Here is a 13,185-nt window from a genome sequence, read left to right as displayed (position 1 = left end):
GCGAATCAGGATGTGGAGATACGCCTCAGTGAGGTCTAAGGACGCGAGAAACTCCCCTTTGCACACAGCAGCCACCACTGTCCTCAAGGTTTCCATGTGAAAACGGGGGACTCGTAGATACTGGTTCACCTTCTGCAAATCCAGAATGGGACGAAAGGTGCCCTCTTTCTTGGGAACCACAAAGTATACCAAATACCTTCCCTTGCCCTGTTCTGCTAGGGAAACTCGAATAATGGCCCTGAGGTCGAGAAGCTGTTATAGGGTCCCCTGCACTGTCTCGTATTTGGCCCGCAAAGCTACGGAGGACTCCAGAAAGGCCTCCCGCACTGTGTGTGAAAACTAGAGAGTGTAACCATCCCAGATCACTTCCAAGACCCAGTGGTCCGAGAGAATCCTTGCCCACTCCGCATAAAAGCTCAAAAATCTGCCTCAGGCAACTTCTATGAGGAATGGGTGCCCCTGGCTTCATTGGGAGGGTTTTCCACATCCAGCACCCTGGCCCGTGGACTCTCTGCCTGGGCGACCACCTCCACAAAAGGACTCCTGACGCCCCGGGGCTGGTCTGGACCCTGAAGGAGCTGAAGACCTACCAGTGCGAAATCTGCGAGAGTCCCAAAAACTAGCTCAAGGGAGAAAAACCTTCCCTGAAGGTTTCCTATCCTCCGGAAGCCGGTTGCCCTTGGACTCCCCAAGTAATTTTACAAATTGGTCCAGGTCCTCCTCGAAGAGAAGCTTGCCCTTAAATGGGAGGTTACAGATCTGAGACTTGGAAGACAAATCAGCTGACCAATTCTGCAACCAGAGGAGTCTACGAGCTGTGACAGCGGATACCATACTATGCGCCGAGGTCCAAACCAAATCATACAAAGCGTCTGCGACATAGGCAACACCTGCCTCCAATTGAGCGGCCTGCAAGGGCCCACCACCACCAGCACTCGGAGCCGCGGACACCTCCTGGACCCAACAAAGGCAGGCTCTCTGCCTGAGGCCGGCACAAATAGCCACCCGGAGACTCAGCATGAAAACCTCGAAGACTCACTTAAGCTGAATCTCCAGCTTGTGGTCCAGTATGTCCTTCAGCGCAGCAGCCCTGGCCACAGGAATGGTGGTCTTCTTAGTCAGAGCAGACACCGCCACGTCCACCTTCGGTACCTTCAGAAGATCCAAAACATCTTGTGATAGGGGGGAAAGTTTCGCCATCGCTCTACCCACTTTCAAACCCGCATCTGGCGAGTCCCACTCCTGGGTCACCAGCTTGCAGACCTTCTTTGGCAACAGGAAGGAAGTCGTCGGTCCCCGAATCCCATCCAGGACCGACTTAATTCCTTCACTGTCAAACTCTTCCTGCAACACCTTGATCCCCAGGACCTCCAAGATCTGGGGGATGAGAGACTGGAGCTCCTCCTGCTTAAACAAGCGCACCACGCTGGGATCATTACCCTCCGAGGGTGGCAGCTCATCTGGGTCCGGGTTTATTTAATTATTTATTTATTTTATTCTTTTCTATACCGACCTTCATGGTCATAACCATATCAAATCGGTTTACACAGAATAAGGAGGTATAACTTTAACAAATCATTTAGCAACACGGAGCAAAGTTACAATCAACAAGGTGGAACAACTTGGGAGGCTAAGATAGCCGGAAATAGGATAGGGGAGGCAGTTAACGTTAACAAGAGCAATTAAGATTAAGAATTGGGGGATTCAACGTATTAGATACTTAGTAGGAGGTTCCTAGTAGCATAGCTAGCGAGGTAAGACTAAGGACCATTTGTATGTTTCGGAGGATTACTGGAAGGCTTGACGGAATAGCCAAGTCTTGAGTTTTTTCTTAAATGTTAGATGGCAGGGCTCCAGTCTGAGGTCTGTGTGGATGTTATTCCAGATGGCCGGGCCTGCTGTCGAGAATGCCCGGTCTTTAGTCGTAGTATGGTGTGTGGCTTTAGTTGGGGGGGCTTGCAGAGTTCCTTTGTATGCTTCTCTGATGGGTCTGGTAGAAGTGTGGAGTCTGAATGGGATTTCTAGGTCACGCTGTAGTTGTTTGTGGACGGTTTTGTGTAGGATTCTGTAGTTTACTGGCAGCCAGTGTTTGTTCTGGAGGATGGGTGAGATGTGTTCTCCACGGTTGGTGTTAGTCAAGATTCTAGCCGCGGCGTTCAGTAGCATCTGTAGAGGTTTGGTGATGGAGATGGGGAGTCCAAGGAGGAGAGCGTTGCAATAGTCTATTATGGCAAAGAGCATGGTTTGTAGGACTGTTCTGAAGTCGTGGAAATAAAGGAGGGGTTTGAGTCTTTTTAAAACTTGAAGTTTATAGAAACAATCTTTGGTCGTGTTGTTAATAGCTTTCTTAAGGTTTAGGCGGTTGTCGAGGATTACTCCGAGGTCTCTTACATGTGTGACCTGGGTGTTGGGGTGGGTCTGTGGGGGGAGGTTATCATGGTTGGAGGAGATAAGGAGGAGTTCGGTCTTGGCGGCATTAAGGACCAGGTTCAAACTGGTGAGAAGGCGGGGTGATGGATTGGAGGCAGTTGTTCCAGAAAGTGAGAGTTTTTGAGATGGATTCTGTTATAGGAATCAGAATCTGCACATCATCTGCGTAGAGGTAGTGTATTAGGTTTAGATCTGTTAGCAGTTGGCAGAGGGGGAGGAGGTAAATATTGAAAAGGGTAGGTGATAGGGATGATCCTTGAGGTACACCTAGTGCAGATTTTATGATGGGTGATTCTTTATTGTTAATTTTGACTTTGAAGTTTCTGTTACTGAGGAAGGAGTTGAACCATCTGTGAACCGATCCTGATAGTCCAATGTCTGAGAGGCGATTAAGAAGGATGGAGTGGTTGACGGTGTCAAACGCCACCGAGATGTCTAGAAGGACTAGTAAGAATGAGTGACCTTTGTCTAGGCCCATGATAATATGGTCTGTTAGTGAGATGAAGAGGGTTTTCATGTTACGCGATTTGAGAGCTGGGTATTGACCAGTTTCTCAGTGAGTTTGGCCAAAAACGGGAGATAGGGCGGAAGTTGGATAGCTCTCTAGGATCTAAATTAGGTTTCTTGAGGAGGGGTTTGAGAGAAGCGGTTTTTAATGTGTCTGGGTAGATTCCTTGTGCTAGAGAGCAGTTTATGATGTTAGCCAACTGTCTGGAGATGGTGTCTGGGATAAGTAGCAGTAGTTTTGTAGGAATATTGTCTGCCGGGTGGCTGGATGGTTTCTGTTTCTTAAGTAGGGGCTCAATCTCACTGGATGATGTCAGTTCGAAAGTGTCGAGATTGTCTCCAGAGTGGTTGGGGGTATTGGCGATTGTGGAGGAGGAGGTTGTGTTGGTGGGGAGGAGTGCTAGGGTGTTCGAAATCTTCTTCTGAAAGAATAGTGCGAGCTCGCTAGCCTTGGTTTGTGCCTGTTCGTCTGGGATAGGTGGGGGGGATGTTTTTGTGATTTAGGAAATGTAGGAGAATAGAGCCTTGGCATCAAATTGGAGATCGTGGATTCTATTAGCATAGAAATATTTTTGTCCGTAGAATGGAAGTCCTGTAGAGGTGGAGGGTTCCTTTGTACGCTGATAGTGTTGACGTGCTGGGGGCTTTGCGCCATTTGCTTTCTTTGTGTCTGAGGTCTTGCTTCATCAGTTTAAGTTCAGGGGAGAACCAGGGCTGTTTTCCTTTTTGCGCTGGGTTAATTATTTTGACAATTGAGGGGCATAATTTATTTGCTACTGCTTCTGTGATATTGTGCACTCCTGCAGTCTGATAGTTAGTAAAAAAAAAAAAAAAAAAAAAAAGAGAGAGCTAGTTAGTGAATTTTGCTTCCTGAGATGTTAGGCACCTTTGTGGGCCATCCCTCAGTAGAAGCTGGGCGCCGGTGGGTTGAACACTCCTGCCTGAGCTTCGCCCGCAACAGTCCAGTGGGTTCGATATCCAGGGGCCCTTGGTTCCCTCGACCACTGAAGAGGCTCCCTTTCCTTTGGGCCTCCTCAGACTCCTTGGATAGCTGAGTAAAGTTTAAAAATAACGGCCCAGTCCATCCCCAAATCAGACTCTTCTTACCTTATTTTTATTTATTTTAGTTTTTTCTATACCGGCATTCGTGAGGGTATCACATCATGCCGGTTTACAATAAACAGTGGGGTGATAACAGGAACACTGAACGAAATAAATAACAGGTGCTAACATAAAATAGTTACAGTTACAATAAAACAAGGATAAGTACAACTAGGAGCAAGAAGAAAAATGATAGGAACTTTAACATAGTATATTAACCGAAGTATGACGGGGTACATTACAAAGAATTATGTGATTTACAATGACTTGAAAAGATTATGTGATTTACAATTATGTGATTTACAATGACTTGAAAAGATTCACAAAGAATTATGTGATTTACAATGACCTTGAAAAGATCTTCTTACTTTGAGAAGATCTTACTCTTCTCAAGCTAAGAAGATCTTGCTCTTCTCAAGGTAAGAAGAGTCTGATTTGGGGATGGACCGGGCAGTTATTTTCCGGCTCTCCAGTTGGAGAGGAGGGAGTTGGACCCCCCCCCCCCTCTGATCTTGTCAACGTCCTGGGGCTCCGGGTAGCTTGGCAGAGGTGGGGGGGGGGGGGGGAAGGCCTTCTCGTGTGAGGTAGGCCACCTTTTTCTGCTCGCAGGCTGTTGTGAGGGCATTTTTGCGCCTGCAAGGAATTGTTTATTTTTGGCTCTGGCTGCCATGCAGAGGCTCCTCGACCTGCAATTTCCCCCTTTGCAGACGACCGCATAGCTGCGCGGGCTGGCTCATGGCACCCAGAGTAAAAATGCTGACATGCCGCGCGGCAACACAGGCCCTAGATTCTTTTTTCCCTCTGTGCAGCCTGCACTTCGGGGCAGGAGGGAACATAGTCGGGGGAGAGGCCTGGCAGGCAAGGGCTTCGTTCCTCAGGGCCGATGCCTCCCTCAGCAGAGGAGGGCGGCTCGCGGTGGCGGTCACAGGAGGAGGATGCCCCTCCCATTCTATCCCCTGTAAAAGCAGGTTTGCTCCTTTGTGGATGACTCTGTGCTACCGGACCCTCCCAGCTGAGGGGGGTGACGACTCTGGGGAGTTCTGTCCAGAGTTTGTGCTGCTGCACCAGGCGTTCCTGTCTAGGAAACAGACAATACTGAAGAGGGCAGCATGGCCAGTTGTTCTGTTGGAGCTTCCACCCAAGCGGGTATCCATGGGGCCCCCGGACCTTCAACAACCTTCAGGGGTTCAGCAGGGGGCCCGAGTCGAGGATAGGCTGCTGTCCCCTCTCGGAGATACCACGGTCGCTGGAGTCGATCAGGATCCAGGACTCACCCATGATATGGGCGATGGGAACTAGGACAACTAATTTTACTAACTAATTAACAGACTGCAGGAGTGCACCTCTACCATCTGCTGGAGTCAGAGAAATACTGAGGGACTGCAGGTGGCACTCGGTTATGTAGCAGTGCCCAAGGTTTTTGTTCTCTGACTCCATCTGCCTGTAAGAATGCACAACCCACTGGTCTGGACTTATCTGGGTATGTTCAGGAAAGGGCATCTGAGCACTAAGGGAATTATTATAGAGAGAAGAGAAGAAGGGCCCAGGATAGAGTCCTGAGGCATACCAATTAATAATAGGATGGCAGCAGAGGAGGATTCAGAGGACACACTAATAAAAATGTGATGGGAGAGGTAAGAAGAGAACCAAGATTGGACAGAATCCCAAAGTCCAAGTGAGGATACAGTATCAAAGAGTAGGTAGTGTTTTGGCCATAAACAGGCCTACCTGCGTAAGAAGCCCCCTGAAGCCCTCAGGCCCTATAGTCAGGACAAGAAGATCCTATCCTCATCCTATAGAATAACAAAAAACATACAGCCAGACTAAAGGGCCATACAAAGTGCAAAAATCCCTCAGTTAGCAAAAGAAGCCCTGCTCATCACACAAACCATATGCTGGGGTGAGGCCACCCCCTCCCCCAAAGTGCATACATTTTTCAGTCAGGGCAAAGGCCCCCTCCTATTCTCCCTAGAAGCGCAAATCCTATAGCCATTGTGAGGGCTAGCTTCAATGCACAAAGCCTATAGGCAGGGTGAAGGGCCCCCAAACTCACACAAACTCTACAGCTGGGAGAGGGCACCCCCAACCTCTATGTACAAACTCTATAGCCAAGAGAACGTTCTTTAGATTACATGCAAATTTCCAACATAAGAAATTAATCTAACAGTTATCAGTTTACATAATTTATGCTGAAAGCACAGCTGAAGAAACCCAGTCTGACTGGCTGATGGCTCTGCAGACCTCTAACCCATAAGGTGTGTGTTGTCACCTTGTTTCTAATAAACACTACACATAATTTTTGTCATCCTATCACATGCTGTGCTACCTTAAATATTCCTTACCTCAAATATTTCCGAATTGGTTCACATGCTACTTCCAGGATCACCATGGAGGCATCAAGTTCTCGCAATGCTTTGATTGCAGAGATGTAGAGAGTTATTATGTCAGATGTGTTCACCCCTACAAACAAACACTGGATTTCAGAAAGCACAGGGACAATACCATCTGCTGCCTCTCCAGGCTAGTCTCAGTGAGGCATGGGTCCCCCAGGCCAACCATGGTGAGACGTGTCATCTTTGATGCCACCTAGGTATGCTCCAAGGGGATACAATACCACCTAGGACATTCCTGAGGAGGTAGAGCCCCACAGGCCAGTTGCTGGGTTCTAGTGAGGCACAGACTGCAGACCAGTCATAAGGGAGCATACTTTTTAAACTGGCTTTCAATACCTAAACTAGAAAGAAATAGAAAAAAGTCACAAAACAATTTTTGGGGGGATGGGGGGAGGATTTAACAGGTGGATCCTTTAGAAATTCCCATGTCTTCACACTGATGCACAAAGAATGCCAACAGAACAGGGAAAGATTTATCAAGGAGACCCGGCCTTGCAATACAACTAAACTAGGAAGCAAAAAAGCCAGACCTCAAACAGAGAGAGAGAGGAAACCCAACACCTTCTATGTATTTGGGCTCTTTGTGATTGTTGACATTAAGAGTTCTGTTTGATCACTGTCCCTTTCTTTCATTTTGTATATTTTATGAAATGTTAAGGCTAGAACAAGATAGAAATAAGAACATGCTGTGCTCCTTGGTAATTCTTTAGGGTGAACCTGCTAAACAAATCATTGGGCTCTCAGGGTCCTCTGTTAGAAGTGCCCTGGGTCATCCTTCCCACTAAGCAGCTCTTTGAGACAGGGAATGTCTATATGCCTTGTGACAATATTCTGTTTCCCACTGTCATGCTTGAGCTTTAATTCTCTGAAATATGTTAAAATAATGAGAACACAAAATCTGGAAAATGAGAAAAGGAAAGGTTTTTTTTTTATAGACAGATGGCTACTGAACATTTCAGGACATTGACAATTATGTTGATAAATATAATTTTTTTTTTTTATTTCTGGATGTAGGGATCTAAGGAATGGTAATGAATCAAAACTAGGTCTGAACCATGTGGTTGTAATGACATACACGCAATCAGGAAATGCTATTAATCAGAAGATTTCTTATACAGTGCTGCGTGCATATACAGTCATCTTGCTCAGCACTGCATATATCACTTCGTCAGCAATATTTAAAACCTGATATAGTGTTATGTATCCTATCAGCACTGCCTAAACCAACAGCAGGGTGTTGCACACACCATCAATGGTATTCAAAACCTTGTACAGAGCTATATACACCATCAGTGGTATATAAAACCTTATACAAATCTGCATACACTGTCAGCAGTATGTGATATCTTGTATAGTGATGGACACCATTAGTGTGGTGAGTAAGACCTTGTACAGCTGTGCATATATTGTCAGCAGTACATAAAGTTGATTTGTATATATTATTTGTGACATATGATAAAGGTAGTCAGGATAAGCTAAAAGGATCTTTAGCAGAGGAAAAGTGACAGTGGAGCTTTTGTTCACACACATTCTGCAGAAGGCAGAGACTAAATGGACTGGAGGTCTTTAAATAAGAATGAGAGTCTTAGAACCATTAGTATTTATTATGACAAAAATACAGACCAGGATGCAGCAATCTTGTCTCTAGGGCAGTTTTGAGGGACATCAACAGCTGCTGCCGCTGGTTGGTCCTTTCTAGACAATATTTTAAGTCTTCAATTGCTGGCTTAGAGTCTGGAAAATCTGAACATACAAAAAAAAAAAAACAAAAACACAGAGTGGATCTCTCTCATCCAATGTACTTACATACAGAGTATGATACAATACCCTGCCTAACCAACTACAAGAAAAAAAATCTGCTCAGGGGTTAACTATAACCTTATGACGTCAGGAGTGTCCGTGCCACGAAGCATGACTATGTGATTCTGAGATTTACAGTTCAGTTATATTTGATGTATATTATAATGAGCAATATTCAAAGGGATTTCCATGGGTAAACATATTTACCTGTGAAAAAAGCCCTTTCAGTATTGCTTCCCCTTCCTCTGCAGGACAAATGGGCAGCACTGGGGGGCAGAACCAGGGTAGGCTAGCAGAAGTATGCGTGGGGATTGCATTATGAAATCCTCATGCCTACTTCCTCCTGCACCTGCAAAGTATGCAGGAAAGAAAGGTTTCCCTTTAGCATTGGCCAACCAGCACATTTTTAAAGAGAAATTCCGTGAGCAAAGTAAGAGCCTCATTTACTAAGAATTTTTCCCATAGACACAGAATGGGAGAAATCTTATTTATTTATTTATTTATTTAAACATTTTATATACCGACGGTCCTTGGGAACATCCCATCGGTTTACATGAAAACATAAATTAGCAACAGGCTTTACAATAAACAATAATTTGAGAAATGGAACTTAAAGCAATCGAGGTAAGAGGGAGAGGTATTGGGGGGGGGGGGGCGGGTTTAGAAAAAGTTCAACCAACAACAAGATAACCTGTAACATTATTTACAAGCAATTGAAATTGAAGTCAAAATGACCCGAAAAAGAAACTTATATTCAGAGAATAGAGCTGGCTGTATTGACAACATGTTATATACAAATCTGGAGCAAAGAAGAGTGTACTTTATGGGGGAGGTTAGAAACTATATACTAAGTAGCGGACGTGTTGGCTGCCCTGGGGAGGGGAGAAATAGCAATCAGCAGGAGTAGGCCTGTTTAAATAGCCAGGTCTTGAGATTCTGCTTAAATTTCTTTGGGCATATTTCTTGGAGAAGACTGGAGGGCATGGAATTCCAAAGCTGAGGACCAGCAATGGAGAGGGCACGGTTTTTGGTGGTCATAACTTGTGTGTGTTTGGGTGAGGGTGTATGTAGAGTTGCCAAGTACTGTTTTCTGGTGGGTCTGGATGAGGTGCAAAGAATGAGGTGCTCCTTGAACCAGTACATATTTTCGTTGTGCAGCGATTTGTGAATGATAGAGAGGGCTTTATATGTTATCCGGGATGTGACAGATAGCCAATGCAGATCTTTGAGGACAGGGTGATATCATTTCTGTGGGCATTGGTGAGGATACGGGCTGCCTCATTTTGGAGTATCTGCAGAGGTTGTATTGTGTTTTTGGGAAGGCCAATAAGGATAGTTTTACAGTAGTCTATCCTGGACAAAATGGTAGATTGGAGTATTGTATGAAAGTCATTAAGATGTAGGAGCGGTTTCAGTTTTTTTAGCGTGTGAAGCTTGAAGAATCCATCTTTTAGGGTGGAGTTGATGAACTTTTTTAGGTTGAGTTGATTGTCCAGGGTGACCCCGAGACTACGGACATATTGTGAAAAGGTGATGGAGGAGTGTGGTGTATTGTGCAGGGGTAGATTTAGGTTGGCATTGTGGGGAGAGATGATTAATAGCTCAGTTTTGGCAGTGTTGAGCGCCAGTGAGATGTCAATTTGGTTTTTGTAAGGGACCTTTTGGTTTCCCCTTACTAAAAGGAGTGTATCAAATGACTGGGGAGCTTCTCTACCGAGATAATTGAGAGAGGTTTGGGTTTGTTCATCCATGGGGAACATGTAGGTGGTGTGTCCTGTCTCAGGGGTGGATAATTCCAGTCCTTGAGGGCCACAAACTAGTCGAGTTTTCAGGATATCCTTAATGAATGCGAATGAGAAAGATCTGCAAACAACTGAGGAGGTGCATGCAAATTTCTCTCATGCATATTTATTAGGGACATCCTGAAAACCCGACTGGTTTGTGGTCCTCGAGGACCAGAATTTCCCTCTTCTGTCCTAGTTGTTTATCATCCCACAGCAGTCTATCCTTGTGGATTTTTAGTTACCCTTTCAAGGAAGCAGGTTGCTCTCCTGTCTCCTGCTTTAACTGCTGGCTGTTCTGAATGATGCAAAGGAAGAGAATGCTCAAGGAATAGTTTTAAGTCTTGATGTGGAGAAACATTTGATAAAGTAAATTGGTTTTATATGTTTTGGATATTAGAAAGATTTGGGCTGAGGAGGCCTTTTCTGGATTGGGTTAAACTACTCTACACTAATCAGAATATCCCTTGAAGGGGGGAGGGAGGGACTAAGCAGAGGTGCCCTTTGTCCCTGTTACTGTTTGTTCTTACACTTGAACTGATAGCACTTCAGCTATGAAAGTGCGCAGATCTGCAAGGGATAAAAGTAGGTAATAAGGAACTGAAAATGTGCCTATTTGTGAATGATATTTTATTATTTCTTGCTAATGCCCCACAAGTTACATCTCTGATAGTGGAGCTTTTCTCTGCTTTTCAGTCCTTCGCTGGTTTAACAATAAATTTTGATAAATCTGAGGCTTTGCCTTTATAGAAACACAGAAATGATGGCAGAAAAGGACGAAATGGTCCATCCAGTCTGCCCAGCAAGCTTATGGAAGCATCTTTTGTGCCAAACATGTCTCCCAGACCATCAAAGTCAGGGCCCTTGCTGGTTGCTGTTTGAGTTCAATTCTCCATCACCTCTTACCAATGAAGCAGAGAGCCAGGTTGGAGTTGGATCAAACGTTTCAGGCGTATTGGTTAAGGGTAGTAACAGCCACATCAGCTAGTAATCCCCATGCTTATTTGTTTTCCCAGACTGTAAAATTCAATGACCTTGTTGGTTGCTGTTTGAATCAAATTCCTCTTTTCCTCTGCCTTTGAAGCCGAGAGCAATGATGGAGTTGCCAACAGTATGAAGGCTTATTGGTTAAGGGTAGTGACCGCCATATCAGCAAGTTATCCCCATGTGCTCTTTTCTTAATTTCTGTCTGCTAGCCTTTAGGGATCCACAGTGTTTATCCCATGCTTCTTTAAATTCTTTCACTGTTTTTGTCTTCACCACTTCCTCTGGAAGGGCATTCCAAGCATCCAAACTCTCCGTGAAGAAATATTTCCTGACATTGGTTCTGAGTCTTCCTCCCTGGAGTGTCATTTCATGACCAGTAGTTCTACTGCTTTCTTTCCAACAGAAAAGGTTTGTGTTGATCGTGCATCATTAAAACCTTTCAGGTATCTGAAGGTCTGTATCATATCTCCCCTTCTCCTCCTTTCGTCCAGCATATATATATATATATATATATACACGGAGGGCAGGAATCTTATAGCTAATTCATCCTGCTAGCTATGGAAACATTTACAGTAAGCAAACTTGCTTTTTTTCTGTCAATAAGCAGCATTGATCCAGTCCTGATTTTATTCCCCTGCATGCAAGTACTTAAGAGTCTTGATTTTCTTAGGGAATGCAGTGAAGAAGCACCAGAGATTCTACTACAGATGCTCTTTGAGGCAAAAGGAAGAATGACAACTTCTAGAAGCTGATTTGCTCTTGCTCCTGGCCCTCAAACTGACTATCTTGGATGTTATTGACCGTTGGGATCTTGGGGACATCTGACCACACGCAGGGCAGTTTGGTTGGTCGTAGTCTGGACCTAGTGAGAGATAACATAGTTCGTGGCCATCCATGATGTACATTATTTGACTATATGAACAAGATCTGAAACCGCTGATAGTTTTCTTGGAGGCCACTGGGAATGTTCCAGAAGTTTTCCAGAGTTCCCATGCAGGTGTTGCCTCAGAATCTCCTCAGTCTGTTTTTCACCTGCACTTTGCATGGATGGTTTATCTCTCTCTCTCAAAAGTTTTTTATCCTTATTCTAATTTTAATACCTCGCTGATTCTAGTGATCCATAGAACTTTTCAGTGCTACTTTTCTTCTTACAAAAATATAAAGGAAAGGGGAAGTTACATGAGGAACTTCTGGAACTTTCCTGATGACCTCCAAGAAAACCAGCCTGTAGGTAATAGCGCTCATCACATGTAAATGCCATGTAGATGAGTTCTATTAGCTATTACCACCGATGGACAGTGGGAATCTTATGGCTAATTCATCCTGTTAGCTATGGAAAAGTTCTCCTATCTTGGAGAGACAGTTTCATTCAGTACCATCTGATGATGTCACCCACAGATCATGGCTTACTGACAGAAAAAACTCTACCCACATAAAACAAGGCACAGCCTAGCGCACAGTTTGCCGCGGGGGTTGACGCGCTACAATAACTCCCCATGCAATAATGGGATTAGTATGTCCAAAACGTGCATCCAAGCCAGCGCGTACCTAATAGCGCTCATCCATGTAAATAAAACTATTAGCTATTACCCTCATGTCAAGCAGAAATCTTATGGCTAATTCATCATGCTAGCTATGGAAAAGTTCTCCTATCTTGGAGAGACAGTTCCATTCAGTACTGACTGATGATGTCACCCACAGATCATGGTTAATTCAGCTCTGCTCACAGACTGAAAAAAATCCATCCACATAAAACGAAGCACAAGTATCTGTGAGTGCTTTGCAAGTGTGGCAAGTTTCAAAGGAAAATTAGTTCTTACCTGTTAATTTTCGTTCCTGTAGTACCACGGATCAGTCCAGACTGTGGGTTGAGCCTCCTTTCCAGCAGGTGGAGACAGACTAAAACTTGAAGGATATCCTATATGAGGACAGAGCCTATGCTATAACCCTTCAGTATAACGAATGTCAAAGCAGAAAATAACAAAACCAGAGTAGGATCAAGCAAGCAACCATAAAGCTCAATAGAGCAACGGTAGAACAATGAACGAAACAAGTTATGCCTAACTGCTCTTGCATATACTTGGTACTTGGACAACCAAGGCCTCCGTTGTATTTGCTCAGTATTGTTGCACAAAAGGACGTCCAGAAAGAACTGCAACCTGCAAGAACAAGCTTCGAGAGGACAG

At 44.7% G+C, this 13,185-nt stretch overlaps 1 protein-coding gene across 2 annotated transcripts in view; it reads right to left on the bottom strand.

Annotated features, from left to right (window-relative positions):
- The window catches only part of ANAPC2 (anaphase promoting complex subunit 2), a 137,740-nt gene that overhangs the window by 89,537 nt on the left and 35,018 nt on the right, over positions 1-13,185 (bottom strand). For both annotated transcript variants that reach the window (XR_003858357.1, XM_029614053.1), the window contains exons 5-6: positions 8,055-8,174; positions 6,381-6,498 (exon numbers count right to left, since the gene is read on the bottom strand). Coding sequence is in view for 1 of the 2 variants with exons in the window: in XM_029614053.1 (XP_029469913.1) it covers positions 6,381-6,498; positions 8,055-8,174 (238 nt within the window). In the remaining variant the exon portion in view is untranslated. The remainder of the gene's footprint in view (positions 1-6,380; positions 6,499-8,054; positions 8,175-13,185) is intronic.

The sequence above is a fragment of the Rhinatrema bivittatum genome, chromosome 8, assembly GCF_901001135.1.
Source record: "Rhinatrema bivittatum chromosome 8, aRhiBiv1.1, whole genome shotgun sequence".
In the NCBI taxonomy this organism is placed as follows: domain Eukaryota; kingdom Metazoa; phylum Chordata; class Amphibia; order Gymnophiona; family Rhinatrematidae; genus Rhinatrema; species Rhinatrema bivittatum.
This window is presented reverse-complemented; position numbering and strand designations above follow the sequence as displayed.